Raw genomic sequence first — 23,602 nt, forward strand, 5'->3', positions numbered from 1 at the left:
CTTTCCTCCACTCCAGAGAAACACATACATACCAGTTAGATCTCCCTTACTCCCCTTCCCTCAGCAACTACTGATACACTGCTGGTCTCCACAAGCTGCTCTATCCAGAACCTGTTATATAAATGGAATTATATAATATGTGGCCTTCCGTGCCTTTTTATTTCACTTACCATAATATTTCCAAGGTTCATCTGTGTGCAGTATCTATCTCCTCACATCCAGTGGTGCAGGTGGTGCCACATTTTATTTATCCATTCATCAGCTGATGAACTAGGTTGTTTCCATTTTGTGTCACTGTGACTAATGCTGTGAGCATCTCTGAACAAGTTTTGCATGGACATGTTTCATTTCTTTTTGAGTATATAACTCAGAGTGGAATTACAATATTGTATGAGAACTCCAACTTTAGCATTTTGATGAACTGTCACAATTCTCCCCAGTGGCTGCACTACCCTTTTACATATTCAGCAATCTCCACATCATCTCCAACAGTTGTTGCTATTTATTTTGATTACAGCCATTCTACTGAGTATGAAGTAGTATCCAACTGGGATTTTGATTTGCATTTCCTGAATGGCTAATGATTTGGGCATGTTTTCCTGTGTTTATTGGCCATCTGTATGTTATCTTAAGAGAAATGTCTATTCAGGTCCTTAGTCCAGTTTTCATTTGCCTTGTCTTTTTATTGCTGATTTGTAAGAGGTCTTTATACGTGTAAATATGAGTCCTTCAAAGATAACTAATTAGCCAATGTCTTTTTCCAGTCTGTGGCTTGCCTTTTCACTTTCTTATTGACACTCTTCAAAGCATGGCGATGCACCAATGTTAAAATCATGAAACATAAATTGCGATGCACCAATGTGGAATCATATTTGTCTTTTTTTTTTTTTTTTGGACTGGCTTTCATCATTTAGCAAATGTTCTCTAGGTTCAGCCATGTTGTAGTCTCAGAATTTTCTCCCGCTTTAAAGCCAAACAATATTCCAAATAATATTCCTTTTGCTCATGTCATTATCACGCGCTCATGTGCTCGTCCATCAGTGGACACCTGCTCACTCCCACCTTTGAGCTGCTGTGGACATGTGTCCACAGATGTCCCAGGGGCCCTGCTCCAGTGTGGGCACACACCCAGCAGTGGAGGTGCTGGGGCATCAGTGATTGTCTTTGATGTTCTGAGGAACTGCCATGCGTTTTTCCACAGCAGCCATGCCGGTCTCCATTCCTGTCTGAGGCGCACAGGGACTGCAGCTTTTCCACATCTTGTTAACACTGACATTTCTGTTCTTTGAATGGTGCCATCCTAGGGGACATGAAGTGGCATCTCACCATGTTTTGGTTTGCATTTTTCTAATCAGCAATGATGACAACATCGTTTCATGTGCTTGTTGACCCTTTTCCTGTCTTTGAAGAAATGGCCTTAGGTCCCTTTTCCATTTGTAAATTGAGTCATTTCCTTTTTTGGTGTCATGGTGAAGAAATCATTTCCCAATCTAATGAAGCTCTCCCCCTATGTTTTCTAGAAGTTTGAATAGTTTTATCTCTTAGATTTAGGTCTTTACTAGATTTTGACTTGATTTTGTATATGATGTAAGGGTCTAACTTTTTTTTTTTTTTTTGCACGTGGATATCTCATCTCTCAACATCATTTATTAAAGATTGTCCTTTCCCCCATTGAATGGTATGGCACCCTTGTGGAAAAACATTTGCTCATATATGCCAGGGATAATTTCTGCACTCACTATTCTATTACATTAGTCTATATCTGTATTTTTGTAGTACCGGAGTCTGAACCCAGAGGTGCTCTACCACTGCCACAGCCACATCACTACCCTTATTATTATTATTTTTACTTTGAGACAGGGTCTTGCCAAGTTGCTGAAGATGGCCTTGAACTTGTGATCCTCCTGTCTCAGCCTCCTGATTCGCTGGGATTACAGGTGTGCACCAGTGCACCAAGCTATATGTTTTTAAGCTAGCCAGTTTCACACTGTTGTGATTCTTGCAGTTTCGCAGTAAGTTTTGAAATCATATGAAAACTTCAGCTTTGTCCCTTTTCAGGATTGCCCATTTGGGGGCCTTTGGAGGTCCCCTATGGATTTTTCCATTTCTGAAAAAAAAAAAATGCTGATGCGATTTCGACAGGAATTGCACTGCATCTATGCACAGCAAAGCTGGGCCCTGTGGGAGCTTCTTGCAAGACCAACCCCATAGCAGCTTAAAAGAGAGACATTTTAGGAAACAAGAAAGAAAATATGACACAAAAACAGGAGTTCATGTTACTCCAGATGGAGCATTCTGTGAGGGCATGGCTGGAGACGGTGCTGGCCGGAAGGGCCACCCCGGGAGCTCAGCAGTACATCCAGACATGGCCAGGCTGGCCAAGAGGAAGGAGTCACTCTGACCTTAGCAAATTCAAATACAGCATGTGCCTTGTGCCAAAATAATTCCAGGTGGATTAATTAAGAATTCAATGGAATAAAAAAAAATACCGGAAATAAGAACAGGTGAATATTGACAACACCATCTTGAGGCAAGAAAGCCAAGGCAGAAAGCACGAGTAGTATCCAAGCATGCATCGACTGGATCATGCAAGTGCCAGCAAGACACAAGTCCAGGCCCACAGTGCACACAGGCCACACTCTACTTCGGAGGCAAAGATGTGGCTGCCCATCTGTGTCACCTGTAGTAGTGAGTCCGAGACGTGTTTAGAATAAGCATCAAGCAGAAAGACAGGCACACGACTACATAACAGCTTCTGCATACCTCCCCCATTGCAAAGCCAAGACGGCTGACCATCAGGTGTGAAAAATCTGTAACAGGCGACAGACGAGTTGACAAGCGGAGTTGCAAAAACATGAACATCAGTGAAAGTATAAAAAGTGTCTGATGTTCCCACTAATCCAAGAAACAGGCATTGAATGATGTCGTTTCCAAGTTGAATGAGAATAAAAGGGAAAGGCAGCGGCTTCTCTTTCTGGGAGTTTAAATTCTCCTTGCACAGACGCTTCTGTTACTGGGAGCTTACCTGAGAGACCCCTGGGCTGTGTTCCTAGAAGCAGCTGTGGAGCTGCACATGGCCATCCTGGTGAGGGAGCAACCATGGGCCACCAGTATTCCAGCAAGTCACACGGCAATGAGCCATGTCTGCCGGCGGGAAGGTGACCGTAACATACGTAAGAGATGTCAAGAAATTTGCTCCAAGTCACCAGCCAGTGAGGAGCAGAACCTCGGGCTGTCTGCTGCTGACATCCAGGCTCTTAACCCCACACCCTGCTGCCCCTCTGCTTCAAATTAAATGAAAATGAGACTGAAGAATGAGTCTTGTGTGGTACTCAATGCAGTGGCCGGCAACAAGGGTCCTGTACAACGAGTCTTTTCAACACAGGAGAATGAGTCAGGCAAGACCAAGTTCTGTGTTCTTGTCAGTGGTTTATTGTCATTCTAAGGACTAGCACATTTACAGCATACATGGCTTCGAATGAGCTAAGAATATATAAAACAGTAACTGTATGTTTATATATTAATACTGCCCAAAACAAATAAATAAAAGTATTTTAATGCACTAAGCTTGGCAAGTACAACTGTGTGGGGACAAAACTGTATTATACAATGTTTTTACATCTTCAAAGGAAACTAAAGGCAACTGTGCTGCAGGAGCTCTGACAGAAACCCTGTGACATTTCCAACTGTCCCACATCTGGACATTTCTCTTCCAAGTGGATCGGGGAGGTGCAGTGGGTGGAATGCTGCTGCGTGGTGACCTGTAATGGCGCCTGCCCCGCACAGCAACACTGGGCTCCTCCTCCTCCAGCTGCTGGCACCCTGGCTGTGCAGCGATGCCCCTGGGAGCCGGGTACAGTGCCTCCAGAGAGGATCCTGATGCCTGAATCTCCTTAGAGTTATGACGACCCATAACACAAAGCAGAACTTGGGAAAAAAATTCACATAAAGGTGCCACACGCAAAACTGCTGACAGATGAGTCAACATTTGCCATAGTCCCTTTATAAATGCAGATAGTTAATGCTCTTTGGACAAAAAGAAGGGCAGAAAACAATATGGGTAACATTTAATTAAAAGAAAAACAAAGTTTTTCAAAAGGTTGAAATGAGCAAGAATGGAACTAAAAACTTACAAATTAAATGAAATGGTGGAGAGGGTGCCTTTGAATAGGGAGTGATACTTAAAGAGGAGAATCTGATGCTAGCTGAACAGCCACCTGTGTGGGGGGTTGGTGGACAAGAGTTTCTCTGCCACTCTCCCTCCACTGTGAACTAGCATCGAGGGAGGGGCAGTCAGCCACAAGCACCCCTCATTAGTGTCCTCCACACACCAGCTCACTTCTCCCTCCCCGCTGGCACCAGGAGACAGCGAGCTCTGTTAGCACCTGACTTCTGAGTAGGAAAGGCCAAGAGGGTCACCCAGTTCCACCCTACCTTATGCCCACTCCTCTGTGTCCCTGCCAAGGACTGGTCCTGCCTGTGCCTCAGTGACCCAGGCCCAGCGACTCTACTGGACATTTCTCAAGGAGACAAGAATATATCTAGACTTCTAGACTTAAAGATATTTCCAAGGTGTTTACAAATCATTAGAATCAGAATCATTACTATGTGCCATATATATTTCTTTTATAGCCTCTTAAATAACATGTAAACATAATTGTGAGAAACAACAGAATCGATAAAACACATAAATTCCCAAAGAAAAACAACTCTGCTAAGTGCAGAAAGACTCATCGTCACCTTTTATAAGATGACAAGACATAATTTCTATGAAATTCCTAAGTTTCCTGGCCCATAAATCCCTTTCAAAATCTCATTTGAGGAGATACTTTCAACTGTTTCTCAATAGTCATCTTACATAACAGAATGAGAAGAGGAAAGTAACAATTATTGCAAACCTAAAAGTAAAACACTTTGTCAGATATTCAGACATGATTGTATTGTCTCGCAGAAGACCTATAGGATATCCCGCAAAAATCTGAGAATATTCAGGTATCCACTACTCTACAGTCCCCAATTCCCCCTGGAGTGTTGTTCCTCAGACATCAGACACACCACGTTTAAGGTCCTCAGTTGGGTAATAAAGGGAGATGTGTGCTGTGGGCCCTAGGAGCAGAGCCTATAACAGGGATGGTGACAGGAACCTCACTGCTAGCTTCATGTCTCAAGCGTCACCTGTTCTGGAGCTTGTGTGGGACGGAGAGAAGAGTGGCCCGAGGTGTGGGCTCCCTGGCAGGGGTGCCCTCATGGAGTTTCACCTCAGGTGGGCTGACTGGTCTTTCGCCTCTGGGTTTCCCAGGTGGTGGTGGCACAGGTGACTCACTGGAGCCGCTGTCCTCACTGCATGCACTGCATGAGAACAACTAGCGTCTTTTCCCCAAAATATGAGTTAACATTTATTTTTCTGCCTGGGGTCTGATTGTTTTACTGTTTTACATTCAGATTTTTAAAAGTAGATTATAATTCAATGCTCACTTCTAAGTTACTCAGTAGAAAAATAAGTTAGGTGAGCAGTGCCTACGTGGGCATCTGAAAAAGTCCTCTGGCATTCCAGACAAACCTAGCTGGAGGCTTACAGGTGGCTGTGGACGGCTACCAGGTGGTGACAGCTGGAGGCTAATTAACTGGGTGCTGGTCACTATCCCCACTACTGAGCCACACAGTACCTCCTATGGATTCCAACGGAAAAAAACATGCTCCATAGACTCTTTAGTGAAATATTTTAAAAACACAAAAATAAAAACCAATCCTTCAGGTCTTCTTGAAGAATTCATGTGTAACACTAGAGGGTACCCACATTTATCCTGTAACAGCTATTGAGAGGACACCGTGCTCACGTCTCAACTTTGCCGTAAGTCCCTTCGGGAGGCCTGTAATGCCTGGGGAAAGCCTTCAGCTGCAGGGAATTAAATGCATATTTGCGACTTCCAACATTCTTCATTGTATTTTCTCTCCGACAACCCTCACTGGGGAAAAAAACAAGCACAAGAAATGACAGCAGTAAAAAAGGAAAAAAGAAAAGACTTAAACTAAGATGAAATGAATCATTTTCATAGCATTAAAAAAAAGTTAATTTAAATGGGTGCTGGACTCGTCTACGACAAATACACACAGAAGATGGCAGGTTTCTGAACGAGGCAACTGAGAAGCACAGAGATGGATACATGCTAAAAGGGGCTGGGAGTTTTGCATTTCTAATGCAGTGCTGTACCCAAATGGAAGCAATTATTTTTAAGTTAATATCTCATCCTGTATCTCAGGCCTAGTTATCTGGGTTCTATCATAATTCATGGTTCAAAGGCTGTGTCACATAGCAAATTAAATGGGACAAGAACTCCTCCTCCTCTTACCAAAGTCTTTAATGAGCTGCATTTCTGCATGTTAACAACAGTCGTAATCATATCAAATGCAATGTGCTGATTTTCCCTGCAGAATCAATCCAGTATGTAGCAAAGCCATCTAGCTAAGAAGGCTGTCCTGACACCCACCTCCACCTAGGGGCCAGCTGTTCTAGGGTAAAGGGACCACAAGGGCCATGCACTGCACAGCTATTGGGGCTGGGGCTGGGGCGGAGTGACCCCACTGAGGTCACCTGGTGATACCAGCCGCCTTCTCTGGGTAGACTGCCCTCACTGTGGGCACTTCAGGTGCCAGGGGGAGCCACAGTGCCCTTCCCTAGAGAACTCAGTACCAGCATCATCTTCGGGCTGCTCTCGATGGCAGGTTGTCTTGGCAACCCGCTAACAAAACAGATGGTGCCGGGAGGATGCATGGGCAAGGCAGGCTCACATTCTCGGTGGAAGAACTCAGGGGAATTCTCTGGGAAAGGTCCTGGTACAGACATAAAATTAATAGGCAGAAGCAATTCTGAATGAAACGGCTTCCCACAGCACAGTGTGACTTGGTACTGTTACCTTGTTCTAGCATTGGCAATGAAATCAACTAGTTATCAAGTTTAGTATAAAATTCCCCTTATGAGATGTAAAATTTGCAGTTACAAAGAAACAGTGATTTAAAAAAAATACTTCAAATTGTATGAAGACCATTATGTCATGCATTTAAAAAAATATCAGTGGCAATTGCTCAAGCCTTGTAAGTGAAAAGGACAGTCTCATTATCAAGAACATGTAAAAGAGTTTTTGGTAAGATAGTAATTTTTATTCAAAAGATAAACTTGAGTATTTTTTTTAAAAAGTATCCACTTGATTCTTTTAACTAACATAGTGACTCAGGTGTGCTTCCTTGTCCCAAAGCCTCAAGCCCTCAGCTGGACGTGTGTGATCTAAGCTGAACACTTGGGCCACATGAGCAGGGTCCCCAGAGTAAATAATGATCATGTTTGTATAATATTCAGAAATCACAGAAAAATATAATTCTATTTAAAGCAGAAGCTGTAGGCTCCTACACAGTTAATATCCGTTAACCTTTGGAAGCTCTTACGTTAATGGACTATTTCAGATATGGCTTCTCCATTTACATAGAAACATACAAACATCTCAAAAACTGCCTGTCACTAGTAAATGCCAAACTCCCTTGAGGAGCAGGAAGAATAATTTGGGAACTTTTATGTTCTCCTGTATTTACATGTGAAAGAAGCTAACCCCTGGTTTAGCTGGCTGAACAGATTATACATGAAATTATAATCAAGATTATACTGTCATTTCAATTTAGTTATAAATCAAATTATTTTCCTCCCAAGTATTTGCATTTATAAAATCTGGCTGCTGTGGCTGATCTGGTTGACAGTAACATACTGTCAATGGTCACCATGTGATCTGCTAGTTCCATAAGCTGGCACTAAAGCTGGGGACCAGGGCTGCATATGCTGAAATGATCTGGGATGGATTTTAACAAGAGGTATTAATTATTCTGAAGCTACATGATTTTTAAAATCCTACCAGCAAGTTATTAATTTTCAAGGATTTGGATGGAAACCCTACATGACAATTAATTTTAAGGGAACCGCTGGTCTCCCTTTCCAGTAGGGATCAGTACCTCAGAACTCATCTGGAGACCTCAGAGCCTCAGTGATTCCACATCAGACATGGGGAGTTGCCTTGTGGGAGGACAGTATGCCCATCTTTTAAGATCTTGGCTTGAACGAGCCCCCAGAATAAACAGTGTCAGTCACACTAGTTGAAAGAACTGGCACCACCCAGTGGGAACTGCTTCTGAGTGTGGTTCTCTGATTCCAGAGGGATGACTTAATGCCGAGGTCTGGGTGGCTGGCGCCTACGATGCTTCAATGCCTCGGCACTGGTTTGCTTCTGAAGCATCACCCATGGCAGTGCCTCCTCTGTCCTGAACCAAACCCCATCCCTGCTCCACCTAAAAGGAGAGCATCCGGAAAGAAAACAAGCTAGCTTCCCCTCCTGCCTAGGCTGGTGTCATGGTGCTTCCTAGGACCAGTCTTCCATGACTGGAGGCTCCTGGAAGCGACTGGAGGAGATGGAACACCCCATCCTCACCTCCTTCCATTCTCTCTCTCTCTTAACCCAACAGCCACGCCTGTGCTGGACAGGAAGGTGTTGCTGGCACCATGGCTGGCGAGGATCAGGCCTTGCTGTCCTGGAAGCCCCCTCGGAGGGGTCCTCTGGCCACCACAGCTCCCCTTTGCTGTGAAGTGGGATTCCAAGAGGAGCCCCTGCAAGGTGCCATAGAGCACTTGGGCTCTTCGAGAGGGAGGGCGCTGTGTGTAGTCAAGAGGGCCTCCCTCCTCTCCGCCCAGCCACTAGCTCCACCCTGGAGGTAGGCGTGTGCATGGGCTGCCACCACGGGCATCAGGGTGCATCGCCCAGATGGGAACAGGAGGCTGTGGGGTCCATTTTCCCACTTTCAAATGAAGCAAATAAAATGGACTTAGAGAGCTGAAGTACATACCTTGAGGCAAAAGAGGGCAAGCATCAAACACCTTCCAGAGAAGCACAGACCGGCAGGACACTGCCTAGTGAATAGTGTCAGTGTGCTACAGCACAACACCACCCCTCAGCTGGCAGGCAGTGAACCTCCACTGGAGGATGCAAGGAACCATACTTATTCCAGGAGACAAATGAACTCTCCCATGGTGTGACAGAGGTGACACATGTCCTTGGAATCCTGCCAGTGCTGGGGGGTCTAGAAAGAAGGGCATCCTTGGGCTGTGATAAAGATGGTCTTACATTGTATCAGTTGGATTCTGGCCTTTGTACTACTTCTGTGTTTCCTAGTGTGCAACTCCAGGCTGATGCCAATTCAGAGAAGCCCCAGAGTAAGGGCTGGAAGTCTTGGAGAGAGGAGAGAGAGGCCAGCTTCTGTGGTGAACTGGATTTGTGTGCACCAAGGCATTAAGGTTCTGGGAAAGCCAGATTCTCTAATTCAACCCAGTTTTTCCAGAGTGGTAAAAAGAAATCCACTCATAAAACACAGCATATGGGGAAGTGACTACTTCCCGTGTTCCAATGCTGGAGGAGCAAAACCAGAAGCACAATATGATATGAACTGGATAAGAGAGAAGCCACTGTTTCTTACACAGGGCGTGTGGAATTTCCCCAGATTCATGTGGTCACCTTTACAAATGTGATGTCAATCTCCTGCCACACGTTGAACATACTGTTTTAGGGATACTGCATGTTAAAATCAACCAGAAACCACAGTGACCTCTCTTCTCAGCTCCATCTGCCACAACTGACCAAAAGTTAGACCTTCATTTTTTGGTAATTTTCCTTTGATTAGTTTTTGTTCATTATTAACCATATTTGATTAGTAAGAGAGAAAAGCTTTCTGAATTTCAATTTGGAATTAAAGATATCATTTTTCAAATGAAAAATGGTATCTCAAGAAAAATAAATGTATATGACTTTAATGGCCTTTTGTTATTCTGTGCATGAATTCTTGAAGCCAGTTTTAATGAATTTAAAGAGTCAAGATGAACCTGAGTCTCGTGCAGTACGTAATCTTCATGTGCCTGACTTGGTACAAAGTGTTCTGTGGTCACAGCCTGTTACCCCAATCAAAAATAATAAACACACGCAAGGAGATGTTAGGATTCTGCAAACTGTTTGCTACTATAATCCAGGGACTACGCTTTGAAATGAAAGCAGAAAGTACATGTCCTATTAAATAGGTTAACTAGATGAGCCAGTTATAAAGCATCTATATATGTCTTTTCATTTTTCTTCAAAAGGAAAGGAAAGTTTCGCAGTACACTTAAAGAATAGTATCAAATATACAAATATTTCCAGACAGAACTCCTTTCTCTTGGAAATAGGGCACATTGAGATGTACAGGTAATAAATAGTTTTACATCAGAGGGTAAGAGATCTGGTACAAGTAATTGCAAGCCAGCTAGATTAACGCAGGAACGTTAGGGTACCATTGAGAACATGTTACAAGCACTGAAGACGCTATGTGATTAAATGAACAAGTCCTCTTGATGAAATAATTTGGCAGGTATTTACAGTTGAGAAGACAAAACGTCAAACTGTAAGGCATGAGATATTTCTTGGCAGACCACGCTCTGACACCTTCCTTCTGTCCATTTAGGTACTCGGTGGCTGGACATATTCGGGCACTTTTGTTTTTCTTGTGACTTATTAATTTTTCATAATGATATTCATTTGCAACGCAATTTGGTCACCAGGTATGCTATGCTCAGAAAGAGCCACACAATCAGTAAATTGGGGCTCAGAGCTAATAAAGGAATGGAACAGAGGAGGCTGGGGTCTAGCCTTAAGTCTCGGATGGGCACCAGGCCGCTCAAGTTCTTCTGGGTGACTACCTCCCGTGTTCCAATGCTGTGAAAAGGAAAAAGTTTGGGAGAAAGGAAAAGAAAAAAGGAAAGGAAGAAAGAAAAAAGAGACACGTGCGATGGATTTTACCCAAAAGTATGGAAAAAAAGAGGAGAACCAAAATATAAAACAAAAGGAAACAATGGAATGGAGCCACAACAGAAAGAAAAAATGATATCAGAGAGGGGATGAAAGGAGGACCAAACAAAACCAGCACAGTTACGGGAAAAGAAAGGAGAGAAAGAGAAGTGAAAATAAGAAAAAATACTGCAGTTTACTGAAAATAAACACATGTAGGTTGAAACAATGGTTTTCCATGTTCACCCTCTCTCGGTTGGCCAAGCACAGCTCCATGCCGCCCACCATGCCCCACATGCTGCAGACGGGCATTTCTGAGACGCAAGCTGAACATGAAGAACCATGGGGGTTGACCTTCTCACAGATGCCTGAGCATCAGCTGGCACGACACAGCAGGCCAAAGCCGCCTCTTGGTTAACTGCACAAACAAAAACCATTTACTAAGATTCCAAAGGAGCGTCCTCCCCAGACCCACCCTGTCGCAGGCGAAGCAGTGGCAGAGCCTGAGCGATGGTGCCTCCAGTTTGCACACATCTGTTTTATGTGCTGACTCCTGAGAAGGAAGTCCAATCCCACGCTAGAAATTTTATCTTTCCCCCTTTTGTGCTGAAGAAGAAATGTACCGGGGACTGGAGGTGAAGGAATAGCTTAGGGTTATAGCACTGGCAAGGTGCTGGTGCTGGGTTCAATCCAAAAACATGAAAAAGAAATGCACCTAGATGAGATGAGATGGCACCTAGGACACCAGACTCCAGAGCCACAGCCACATCCACGTCCACCAAGTAGCAACAGTACAGAGCCAGAGGCCCCAGGGCAGAGCAGGCAGCTGGGAGCATCCATCTGGAGATGAGGAGGCCCAGGGCCAGGGCCCCTCCTAAGCTGAGTCCTCTGAGCTTCCTAGGGAGGCCCTGCTGGGATGTGCTGTCCTGGCAGGGAATGCTCTCCTGGCCGGCACTGGCTAGTGGTCTCATTTCCTGCCAGTACAGGCTGCTGGGTCACTGTGGCTGCTCAGGAAGGCCTGCTGTATAAGGGTTCCAGCCCCAGTGGGCACAGAGGAACACCTCTGGTGTGTGCTGTGCACTCCCAAGGCTCCAAGAACTGAGTGTGTGACTCTCCTCCCAGCTCTGTGGTCACTGGTGCCACACTCAAGGCTTGAATGGGCCCCGGTAGAGTTATTATGCCACAAAAAGTGAGAAACACTACAGATCAGGTCTTTTTTGGAGAGAGCTTGTCACTGGACGTTTAAGCACAGTGCTGGCCACCACCCTCAGTCTCCAGGAGTCAGTGGGTGTCAGCTTTGCTCCCCCTGCACCCCACATTCGCATGCCACACTATTCCATCTAGTAAAATGTGAGGGAGGGAGCAAGAGAACCAAAGAGCTCCCTCTACTTAAGGGCACAGAGGTTGTCACTGCCTTCTCAGGGCTCTCAGGTGAGCTGTGGGTGCTGGTGATCACAGAGCCAGATGCCAGCTAGCAACGCAGCCACTCAGGCTTGCAGTCAGCTAACAGGTACATGTCTCCTCCACAGTGAACGGTCAGCAATCAGAGTCAGGCATGGCAGTGTCACTCAGAACAAATGCCTGGGGCACTGCAGGGTCAGCGCTCTGGGTTTTTTTTTTTAAGACTTCTTAAATAATTATTAAAGTAGGACATGTTCACTGTAGAGATTTTAGAAAATTCAGAAAAAATGAAAATTTAAAAAGACATCTGTCACTGGAAGCAGAGGAAGGTCAAAGGAGTGGCACCCATCCCCTCTGAAGAGGGTCCATCTCTGTTCAGGATCTCAGGTCCCCTCAGGAGTAGAGAGAGGCACCCTGACTACAGTCTCTGAAGTGCTGGGAACAAGGGCAGTGATTACAGTTCTCAATGAGGGTGGTGGGTGGGCACCAACCCTGGGCAGGAGTATGACTGGTCTGGGAGCCACTTGCCAACAGGTATTAAAACTACTGAGAATCCTCACAAAGATTTATGCTTTTTAACCTAAAAAATCAATTTGGGGGCTGGGGTTGTGGCTCAGTGGTAGAGCGCTTATCTGACATGTGTGAGGCAGTGGGTTCAATTCTCAGCACCACATATAAATAAATAAAATAAAGGTCTATCATCAACAACGAAATATTTTAAAAAATCAAATTGGAAAATGCAGGTAGGAAAATATATAAGGATATTCACTGCACTGTTGATTTATAATGCTGTCAAATCATAAGCACCTTAAATAGTCAATAAAAAAATTAGATTTATCATGATGTGTTAAAAGGGATAAGATCTATATTTATTAACCTGAAAAGAATGCTCACAATAAGTAAATGAAAAAAAGTAGTCTATAGTCAGGGGTGGTGGCCAGGCCTGTAACACCTGACTCATGAGGCTGAAGCAGGGGGATTGCAAAGCTCAAGACCAGCCTCAGCAACTTAGCAAGACCTTATCTTAAAATAATATATAAAAAATGGGGTGAGGATGAGGCTTTGTGGTTAAGTTCCCCCAGGTTCAATCCCCGGTACCAAAAAAAAAAAAAAAAAAAAAAAGTGGGTAGACTGTGCATATAACTGCATTTGTGCATATGAGTGTATTTGGCTTGTGTATTATTTAGGGACTAATTAACCAAGGTGTGCATTAACCAACTCAATGTATCCATCCATCCATCCTAAAGAATGTATCTCAGTTGTTAACATGGCTATTGGTTAATAGTAGGTATAGAGGGTTCTGCAGGCTGTGTGTTTGTGTTTTCTAATTTTCCTACTAAGACTATCAATTATTTATGTGATTAAGAGTTATAGAAATTACTTTGTGTGCTGTAATAGTTGTGATAGCTATCCTACATGTGGATGTAGCTCAGTGGTATAGCATATGCTTATTAGTGTGCTTAAAGTTTGTGATAACTATCCTGGTCTGGGGATGTAGTTCAGTGGTAGTGTATGCTTATTAGTGTGCTTGAAGTCCTGGATTGAATCCCCAGCACAAAAACCAAAATAAAATAGCTGTCCTGCATGAAAAGCCCCAAGTGGCCTTGGGGTGGGCGGGGGTGGCCCTCCCAGGTATAGGGCTTGGCAGGCCCTTAAGTTAAACCGGGTCTCTCTCTGGGGGGCACTTTTTCCCTGGTCTCCTGAGACCCTGATGCTCAGATGTAGTCAGAATGGATTGTTGGTTTTGCTGAAATTGTTCACAAGCTCAAAACTGGAGAGCAACAGGCCTAATTTGGGACTGTAACGACCTACTCAGTAGACCTGACCTGGGCTTGGCCTCCACAGCATAAGGCCCCTGTCTGGCTCTCCCTTGCCTCTCCACTGGCAGAGGACTCCAGCTCCTGTGCCCTCCCCCCGCACCCCACAGCTCCTGGAGTTCGGGATGGCTACCAGGCTGTAGCACCAGGTCACCTTGGATGGACGTGGAGCCTGAAGCACCCTGAAGCTCCTGAACACATGTCCTTGATCAAATTTTTTTTTTAATTTTTTTTTTAAAGTGCTCCCAAGCAGGGGTTATCTGAATCTCCACTGCTTCTCCATTGAGGGGCAAGGGATGGAGAGATGGACTGACCTTAACAGAGGCTTAGATGAACTTAAGACAAAATGATGCCATTTTTACAAAATGCTGTCCTCAAGAGGCAAGAGCTCATGCATCACTTTTGTGCATTATTGTGAGAAGGTCAAATGTCAGAAACATACAGAAAGGATAAGAGAATCGAACACTTTAAAGAATTTGGTGAGAGGACAAATGATACAGAACACTCAGTAGAAGTGACCGCTGGAAACGAGACTTTAACAGCATTGGTGACTACATCGAAGAAGACAGGAAAGCCAGGTTTCTTATCCTTTCTTTTGGTATGTGAGGTAGGGCTGCCCAGCAGTGCTTGAAACAAGGCATCGATCAACAGTGGACAGTCTGAGTTCTGGGTTTCATTCTGCAAATACGCCTGCTGCCTCAGAATCAGGACGTCATTAGGGGGACGTGGCCAGGACACACTGACAACTGTCACCATAAAACACTCACTGGACACTTTGCTCATAAAAGCAAACTGTGCCCACTGCTCAAGAGGAAGCAGAGCAAACCAGTGCAACCTGCAGACGTGTCTCTTCACCCAAGTTTGGAAACACATAATGTACATGTGGAAGGCACTGAAGATGACCCACTCGGAGGCCAGAGCCACGCACAGGGTCCCCTACAGAAACAGAAGAGGCCTGCAGAGAAAGCACAGGCCCCAAGTCCCACCTACAGTCAGGCAGGTGGCCTGGGGATGCCACAGGTGTCCCTCCTCCTTAATTGCCCGCCCTTCTGCATTTCAGTGCAGTCCTGCTCAGGAAGACGGCAGCTCCTCCCCATCACCTTATGAGAACAAGAATGCTGCCTGAATTTGACAGGGCCAATGGTTTGACCAGTGGTCAAACTCTAGTAGGTGTCCGCGGGTGCGGGTGCGGGCCCGGCCAGGCGCGGCTCATCTGCAGTTTACACGGGGGAAGGGCGGGCAAGCGGCCCGCAGCGGCACTCACCTGCGCATGCACTCCAGGGCCTGAGTGAAGACCTGCGGGGCCATGCCGTGCTCGTGCTGCAGGATCAGGCACTGCTCCAGCGTCACTGACATGGCTGTGCGGTCCTTGGCACTCTTGCAGCTGGTGAACCGGACCCCGTTAAGGCGGCGGCAGATCTGCCAACAGGAAGCAGGCTGTGCTGAGGAGGGGACACTCCAAAGGGGAGCATATCTGCTTCCAAGGGGGCGCCCCACAAGCCTGGCAGGGTAGCTCCATGCCCAGTCCCAGCAACGGGAACCAAGTCACCTGCAAACAGGCGCCGCTTGGAGGCCCTGCTGCCCCAAGGCTCTGTCTTCATGGTGCCTTCCTGTTCCTTGAGTGCTCTCTTCCTGTCCTCTCCCATGGGACACTCCTCCCAAGACCAGCTTTCCTCCCTCTTGCAGTATTACTGCTCTTCTTCGACCCTCCCAGTTGTCCCCTTCCAAGCCATCCTGGGACCTTCCTGGCATGTCTAGCCCTTTACTGCCAGCCCCCAAGCAGAGAAAGCACTGAAGATGACCACACAGGGGAGGCCAGAGCCACTCACAGGGTCTCTTGTTCCTGGCCAGGTCTCCAGGACTCAGGAAGGCAGGGACAGACCCACTGGTCTCAGATCTCCTTTACCCACACAGAGGGGAACAGCCCAAGAGGAGCCACCTCCAACCACAGGCCCTTCTCCACTCCCACCTCCCTCAGGGTCCTGGGCACAGGGTCAGACACCAACCGATCCCTCCCAGACTGCTCAGTCACGTGGGTGGAGCAGGGCAGCCCCAGACTGGGACAGGTCACTCTGCACCTCTTCTCCCAGTGGGAAGAACACTGAGGGCACTTCCTTTGTACCAGTAGATAAAGTCCTAAGTTCACATCCCCAAGTTCAGTCAGCTTTAAAAGAGGAAAGAGGCTTTTTTTCTTTCTAAGTTTATGGCAGACTCTCTTAGCAGTATAACCAGACCTGAGCTGATGAGAGTATTTATACTTTTTATATGAATATTCATACTTCTCAATGAGGAAATACAAATGATTCTATGGGGCTGCCCCAGACTCCCCCAAGAACAATAAGGCACAGTGGGCCCTTGTATACACGGGTTCTGCATCTGGGGAGTCAATCAACTGCAAATCAAAAATACCAAAAGAAAAACCGCCTCTGTACTGAACATGAAGACTTTTTTCCTGGTCATGACCATCTGCACAGTGTTCACACTGTACTCAGTGTCGTAAGTCACCTAGAGATGATTCAAAGAGCACAGGAGGATGTGTGCAGGTTCTATGCAAATCCCACACCCTTTATATTATATAGAGACTCAGCAGAGCATCCTTGGATTTTGGTATCTGCAAGGGGCCCTAGAACTGATCCCCCACAGTGCCTGGGATGGCTGTATTTATATGCACATATGTATTAGGTATATTATACATGTCTATACAACTTTGCACCGTATTACTGCCCTAAAATCTGAAAAATCTGTGCATTTCAAAATATCTGGTCACAAGAAGTTTAGATAAGGGCCTGTGACCCTGTACCAGATACTGTACTGTTGAGAGCAGGTCTGGCATTTAGTGAAAGATCACCTAAGCTATACAGTGGTGGGCTCTCAGTTACCTGTTATACTCTAGAAAAATATTAGAATTATCATTGACTGTCCTGGAAACAGTGCTGCCCCTGCCTCTCAAGCCCTCAAAACCACTTGACATAAAAACAGTGAAGCCTTAAGAAACATGTTAAGAGAAAGGCACTAAGGTCCTGGTTCAGATGAGACAATCAGGAAAAAAGGCTTCTTTTAAGGTTAAAAAAAAAAAAAAAAAGACCAAAGTGACCCAAAACTAGCAAGGGTAAAACACAAATTTTGAAGTCATAATTGACAAAGTAAGGGTGAACTTGAACTTGGTGAGCTCACTACATCCTATAGATTGTTGACTTCATGACTCAAATATGAGGCATAAGCTGGAACTCTAAATAGACTCCAAAACCATTTAAATGGCACTTGGAGAGGCGGTGCATCCAGAGCTGGCGTGCGTGCCCACAATGCACCTGCAGTGCCAGGCTGCTAGCCCAGAGGGCCATCAGCCAGCCCTTGGGCTCTGGCCAAGTCTCCCTTCTATGAACTGAAAGGTCACACCTGACTCAAGGTATTCCAGCTCTTTAGCCAGAGACTCTGCTCATATACAGAAATGAAAAGAAATATGATTCAGAGAAGAGAAGCTCTGGGAAACTTGGTACCTCCCGCTGAGCTCCAGGGCTGGGCGGGTTATGCTGCCACAACCTGAATTAAACTCACAACCTCATCAGAAGTGAATTGAGTGACTAAGTAGGAAACTGCTCTGAGACCTAGACCCAAAGCAGCGACTTGGAACTCCACAAGTAAAGTTATGAAAACATATGTGCAGTGTAAGTACTTGGAGAACTGCGATCAGAATGGCAATACAGGCAAGGACTGTTTAAAGGGAGCTGAGAGTCCATCACAGTCTCTCTTCAAACCCATTACAAGCCAAAGGAGGTGGTGAGGTTGAGCTGGTATGCACTGTGTAGGCTTCTGAAGGTGCTGCCTGCCACCAGCCTAGCCCCCAGGACAGACTGGCTCAAGCTTATCAGTGTCCTGGCAGCCCTAATGCAACCAACTCAAAGGCAACGTTCAGCATCTCCCAGAGTCTCGGAGCACGTTCAGTTACTTTCTTTGTATCCTTAGGGAGGAATCTGCTCGCTCCACCCTGGTTCAGATTCCCACTGTCATTATTTTTGCTATGATGCTTGGTAGCAGGTGTGGCTATAACCACTTCCCTACCACAGCAAGTACCTCGGCAGCTTGCCAGAGGATGTCCACGTTCTTATTCTTCCGGGCATGGACGTTCTGACCCAGAAACCGCAGCAGTTCTGGCAGACAGGTCTGACTTCGGGATCGAGGTAGACCTGGAAAGTAAGAGGAGTCTGTGGGAGTAGGAGCCATACCAAGGGTGCTGCTGCCAAGGATGTGGGAAAATGACCAATTCAGAGCCAGAGAAGAAGGGAGGGAGGTGCCGAGCAACTGGACATGGCAAGCCCTTGATTTCTTTCCCTGTGACATTAGTGTCACCTTCAAGGGGCAGTTGCTTTATCTCCTCTGAGCTCTCCCAAGGGGCTAGGGAGCAGAAGCTAAGGAACTATGGGGTACTATGGCCTCAGTACCTCTTCCAAGGGAGGTGGTTGGGAAGGAGTGAGGATGGTCCAGGTAGTCTCCAGAACCTCTGCCAAGGATGGAAAACCTCTGAGCCAGGGTGTATAGACCACTGCGCAGCCTGGAAACTCTGGGGGAGTCTGGAAAGTGCAGCCTCCCCCAGGGGACCTCCGCCCACACCTGGAGGAACATATTTCTGAAAGACCTAGGAGCAGCTCCTTGCTCTAACAGCCTCCCCTCCCACCACGGCAGTCCCTTCCAAGGCCCCCTGAACCCAAAGACCTGTCAGATGGCCTCATCTAAGCAGCCTGAGACTGACAAAAATCAAGGAAACTGCAACCATTCCTGAAGGCCCTCTAGGATCTTCACCATTGGGATTACCAAAGACAAACAGCGGGCTTCAGGTCAGCAGAGCCTCAGATCAACAGAGCCTGAGTCCTAAAATCAACCAAGTCGATGGCCTCCAGGATCTAACCCTTCCATACACACACAGCTCCCACCACACCCCAGGGGACCAGGATTCTTTGCTGATTGTTTGCTTTAGGGCATTGGGCAGAACCAGAGAAACAGGAAGAAGCCTCCTGCCTGTGAGAGCTCTGTCTAGGACAGAGGCCTTAGAAGCCCAGAAGATAAGGCTGGCTATAATCACTCCCCACGAGCAGCTGCAGCCTCCGCCTGGCCTCCCAGTGAACAGCTGCCCACCAGCAAACCACAAGGGCTTGGGGGACATTGGGCTGCAGGGGCTCCAGCATCAGCCTTCCCGATCATGATTATCTCTGAAACAAAAGGGTACCTGGGCAGTGCTCCCCAGCATCCTGTCCTGCTCCTGTGCACCCCACCCTGGCTTTCTTCTTCAGTCCACTTTAACATCTCTGGGGCCTCAGCAATACCACACTGCCAACGCTCCAAAGCACAGAGCTCCCTTTTCTAAGACCAAGCTACCTGCTCCCACCTGCTGCCCAGCCTCGAGTGGCCTTGGTCTCTCCTCCCCGCTCACTGTCTTGGTTTCCTGGCTGATGTGCTGAACCCCTAGTCCATGGCCTGTCCCCCGTCCCTATGACAGTCAGGGTAAGATGCTACCTGGCTTGACATGGTTCCTGGGAGACTCACCCTCCTTCCTCAGGTCCTCATCTCTAGGTGCACGCCAGACCAACACCCACCTCCCAGGGCTGCTGTGAGGATCAGATTAGATAATCCACATAGAGCAGGGGAAGAGGGCAAGACATGGCGAGGACCTGATGGATCTATCATTTTTTCTAACTGTGAGCACTGCTGAAAACCATGAGGGCACCTCAGCAACTGGGTTGAGCCACTCCCTGCCTTAGTGACCGCCGCAGCTGAGTGCCTGGAGGGTCCCTGCACTGTCCCTGCACTTAACTCCATCTGACCCTGGCTCTGGCGCATTGGGATTACCATGGGGATCTGGGCCACACCGCCTTCTCAAGGTCCTGTGCTCCCTTTCCTGGTGTTCCTGCAGTTTGGGGAGACTCAAGCTACTCCACCTGAACTCAGGCATCTCCTCCATTCCACCCACACCTCTCTCTCCTTCCCTACTTCCCAGGGCACCTAACTGGGCTCTCCAAGACCTTGGTCTATGGCTGTCATCTTCTCAAATTCCTTCCTCAGGTGTCAAGCACCATGGCACAGTGCCAACATCCAGGAAGCTGCAGGGGTGTTTCCAACCTCCCCCGCCCTTGTCTTTCCAGGCACTGCCAATCTTTGGGACAGAGGGGTCCATTCCAAGGCATCACCATGTCACCATCCACACGATCCCCCAGACCACTCCTCTCCATTCTGACTGTCCTGAGAGGTCACCAGGGACTCCTGTCCACCAGTCCAGAGCCCACCTGCACCCTCCTGCCCTCCCTATCTGGCCGTCCTGTGGAACCCCTTGTTCCCCACTGGTATTGGAGCACGTGGCTTCCTCTAGGCCCATTCCCAGACCCGTCCTCATCGGGCTTCTCAGTGAGCTCAGCCAAAGGGCTTCACTGGGGTTCCAATCTGTACTTCCCATGGGCCATATGCCCTGGTCACAAACCCAGCCAGGGCCTGAGCATGGCTCATCCCTGCCCTCCAACCTCTCCTCCCTGTGGGGGCGTCATTCCTGCTGCTGCTGTCTCTCAATCTTCACCCAGCGCCAGACTCTGTCTCTCCTTATGCACTATGTTCCTCTCTCGCTCTGAGGTGCTGGCTTCAAACAATTCTTGTGGAACAGATGCTCAGTCTGAAACCTTGCCTAAATACTTCCTCCTCTGTGCTTGCCCATGACGGTACCAGGTAAGACTAAAGAGAGCAAAATGTGATCTCAGCTGATATCTCCCAGTCTCCCAGGCTACCAGCCACCTGTGTCCTCCAATCCAATCAGCACATGGTGAACCAGCTGTTCCCAACCCTGCTTCCCACCTGAGCACCACCCAGCAAATACACATGCCTCCAGCTGGCCCCAAAGTGGTCCCTGGCCACAGTCCCTCCTAACAGGGTGGCATCCTTCACTGCCCAGGCACATGGGCATCAGGGCCTGGACCCTTTCTTCATCTGGACATAGGTACTAATATGGACTTTTCAGGGCTGCTGTGGACTCAGTAGAGGACTGTGTGCAGGGCACTCAGCCTATCAGAGACCTGGGAATGTTCACTGATTTACTACCATTTCCCAACTCCAAGACCCACTCAGCCTTCCAACAGAAAGCAACTGGAGCTGGCATCTTCCCAGCCCATGTGTTCTCCCCTCTCTGGGCCCCATTAGAGGAATATGGCCCACCTCCAGGGCAGGACAGGTCTCCTTTAGTCCAGCGAGGGAGCCCATGGCTGGAGGAGTGCTGCATGAGCAGCAGCACACTTCAGACAGGTGCAGGTTACACGCACTCTGGGGTCCTGACATGCCTCGCGCATAGCATGTGCTCAGTGAGTCAGCTGGGCTGAATTCAGGAGACTCTCGCATGTACAGGTTGTACTGTGCCCTGCGTTCCTGAGTTCTGAATTGCCAGAGCCTTCTCTGTAGCCCTCTCTTCACTGGGTGCAGAGAGAGCTGTCCTCAGCAGAACTTACCTCCAGGGGACGCTACAACAGGGGCCATCTTGCTCTCAAGCACCCAGCAAGGAGTATCTTGCCAGCACCTTACTTTCTAAGTACCATGGAGGAAGGTGTGTGGGCAGCTCAAACAGATCCCCTGGGCTGAGGGGGATGAGTCCTGAGTCCCTCATGCTCTCCCAGCAGGTGCACAGTGTCTACCACCAAATGTAGCCATGAGTGTCAGTGCTTCTGAGAGCGTGTGGGCAAGCCCCACGTCATACACGCTGGAAGAGAGACACAGCGGCTGCAGTACCAGGAGACTGCATTACCAGTGGGTGGGATCCAAGCTTCCAGCCAGGTGATCAGGCTGCCACGTATGTGACAGGTAAGGAAGGAACAGCTTAGCATGCGCACACTTGTGCTCTGCACACACACCCTCCCCCCGCCCCCGCCTACACACCAGCGAGGTGAGCCTGGTGGTATCAGGAAGGTCAATAAGCAGAGAGAACTCAGACATCCAAAGTGGTGAAATGGCAAGAGGCAGGGCCCACACGAATGAAGGAATACTCACAATCCTCAGGCAAAACTTCCTTGAACTGTTCAAAGTAGGAATTTAACCGCACCAAACTCTCCACATTAATAACTTCTTGTAAAGAGGTATCACCAAACCTTGGGAGGTTAAGGGAACACCATTAGTTGGCTCATGTTACTTTTTTCAAAAACATGAAGAATTGCATGAATGTGAACACACTGATTCTTTCTAACATTCCTTGCTCACATCTAAATTCTGAGCCACTCTCCTCCTCCTGAGCATGAAGTCATCTCTATAATGCTGGTGACCAATTTAATACAGTTTGTGGGCAGGAACAGTTTTGTACCTAGGAGATTATTAGAACCTGACCTGTGCCAAACCCAAGGACTCAAAGGCCTGCTTTGTGTGATGTGGGCATAGCTGCTCAGTGCAGAGTCCTTGTGCCTTCCTGCCCCAGAAGTTAGGAGAGGGGATGGCAGTGAGGTGTGGCTGTGGAGTGAGGACAGCCCTGTACTCAGATCTGAAGTCACTCTGTGTCGGCTGTGGGACACTGTTCTCTGGGCTACCCAAGGCCCTTGCTATCTCTCCTGGTCACACAGGGTCGCCTGAGTCCACTGCATGCTGCAAGCACATTTGTGCCCAATGCCTTGGGGAAGAGGGAGGGAATGCCACGTGCGAGAAGGCAGTCATTAAGAACTGTGGGCTCTGAAGGCCGAGACCTGGCATCCCCAGCTCACCCTGCCACTTCCCTGCTGGGTCTTCCCTGAGCATCAGCCTCTTTGAGGCAGTAGGACATCTCTCTGAGGGCAGGTCTCCCTTTCATGGGTCACAGCCCACCAACCTCTCGAGCCTGTGATGGGCTCTGTTTTCTTCTCTCTACCTGCTCTCTCTGGAGTCACCCACCCCTGGGCCTGCAGACTCCCTTCTCTGTGAACTCTTTCCACAGCTCGTAAGTAAGCACGGTGGGCCAGTGCACCAGGCACAAATGAAGGAGCCAAGCCAAGACCCTGCACCTCCACCTCTTCCCTGTCCCCCGTCTCTCCTCCTCCACTTGCCCTCTGCTGCATCAGCTGGCCCTGCTTCAGCATTTCCAGAAATGGCTCAACAGTTGCTGGGTGCAGGGAACATTCCTGGACACCTGCAGCTGGGGTCCCTGTGAGAGGCCCACTCTCCCGGAGGTGGGTTCCTTTGCCTCTGTGCTCTGGCCTCAGAGGGGTCTGCTTCCTGCCCTTGCATCAGCCCAAGCCCAGCTCGCCATCTGCAGGGAACAGGATGGACACACTGCCTCTCTGACACACCAGACTGAAAACCAGCATGTCACTGGTCTGCTCACCTCACTGTCATGCAGCTGTGTCCTTCCACTACCCCCGTTGTCCTCCAGCCAGGACCGTCTCAGAGCACCTGCATGCCACCTCTGCGGCCCTGATCCATGGTACTGCCCATGCCTGCCTCTATCCAGCAAGCTCATCACACATGTCCCTCATGTGTCCTTCTGGCCATGGCCAGCAAAATGACCCACTTGACATGTTAATCTGATTGTGTCCCCCCGACTACAAGTCCCGCAGCATT

The 23,602-nt window shown here is 47.8% G+C and overlaps 1 protein-coding gene across 13 annotated transcripts in view; it reads right to left on the reverse strand.

Moving 5' to 3' along the window:
- Window positions 1-829: 829 nt before the first annotated feature.
- The window catches only part of Inpp4a (inositol polyphosphate-4-phosphatase type I A), a 130,754-nt gene continuing 107,981 nt past the window's right edge, over window positions 830-23,602 (reverse strand). For 6 of the 13 annotated variants that reach the window (XM_026379278.2, XM_026379287.2, XM_026379284.2 and 3 more), the window contains 4 exons: window positions 22,073-22,170; window positions 18,134-18,246; window positions 15,327-15,481; window positions 5,987-10,772 (listed from right to left, as the gene is read on the reverse strand). In XM_026379278.2, the coding sequence (XP_026235063.2) occupies window positions 10,592-10,772; window positions 15,327-15,481; window positions 18,134-18,246; window positions 22,073-22,170 (547 nt within the window). In that variant the 3' untranslated portion in view covers window positions 5,987-10,591. The other 7 variants (XM_026379295.2, XM_026379292.2, XM_026379282.2 and 4 more) reach the window with 3 other exon arrangements.

The sequence above is a fragment of the Urocitellus parryii genome, chromosome 12, assembly GCF_045843805.1.
Source record: "Urocitellus parryii isolate mUroPar1 chromosome 12, mUroPar1.hap1, whole genome shotgun sequence".
NCBI lineage: Eukaryota > Metazoa > Chordata > Mammalia > Rodentia > Sciuridae > Urocitellus > Urocitellus parryii.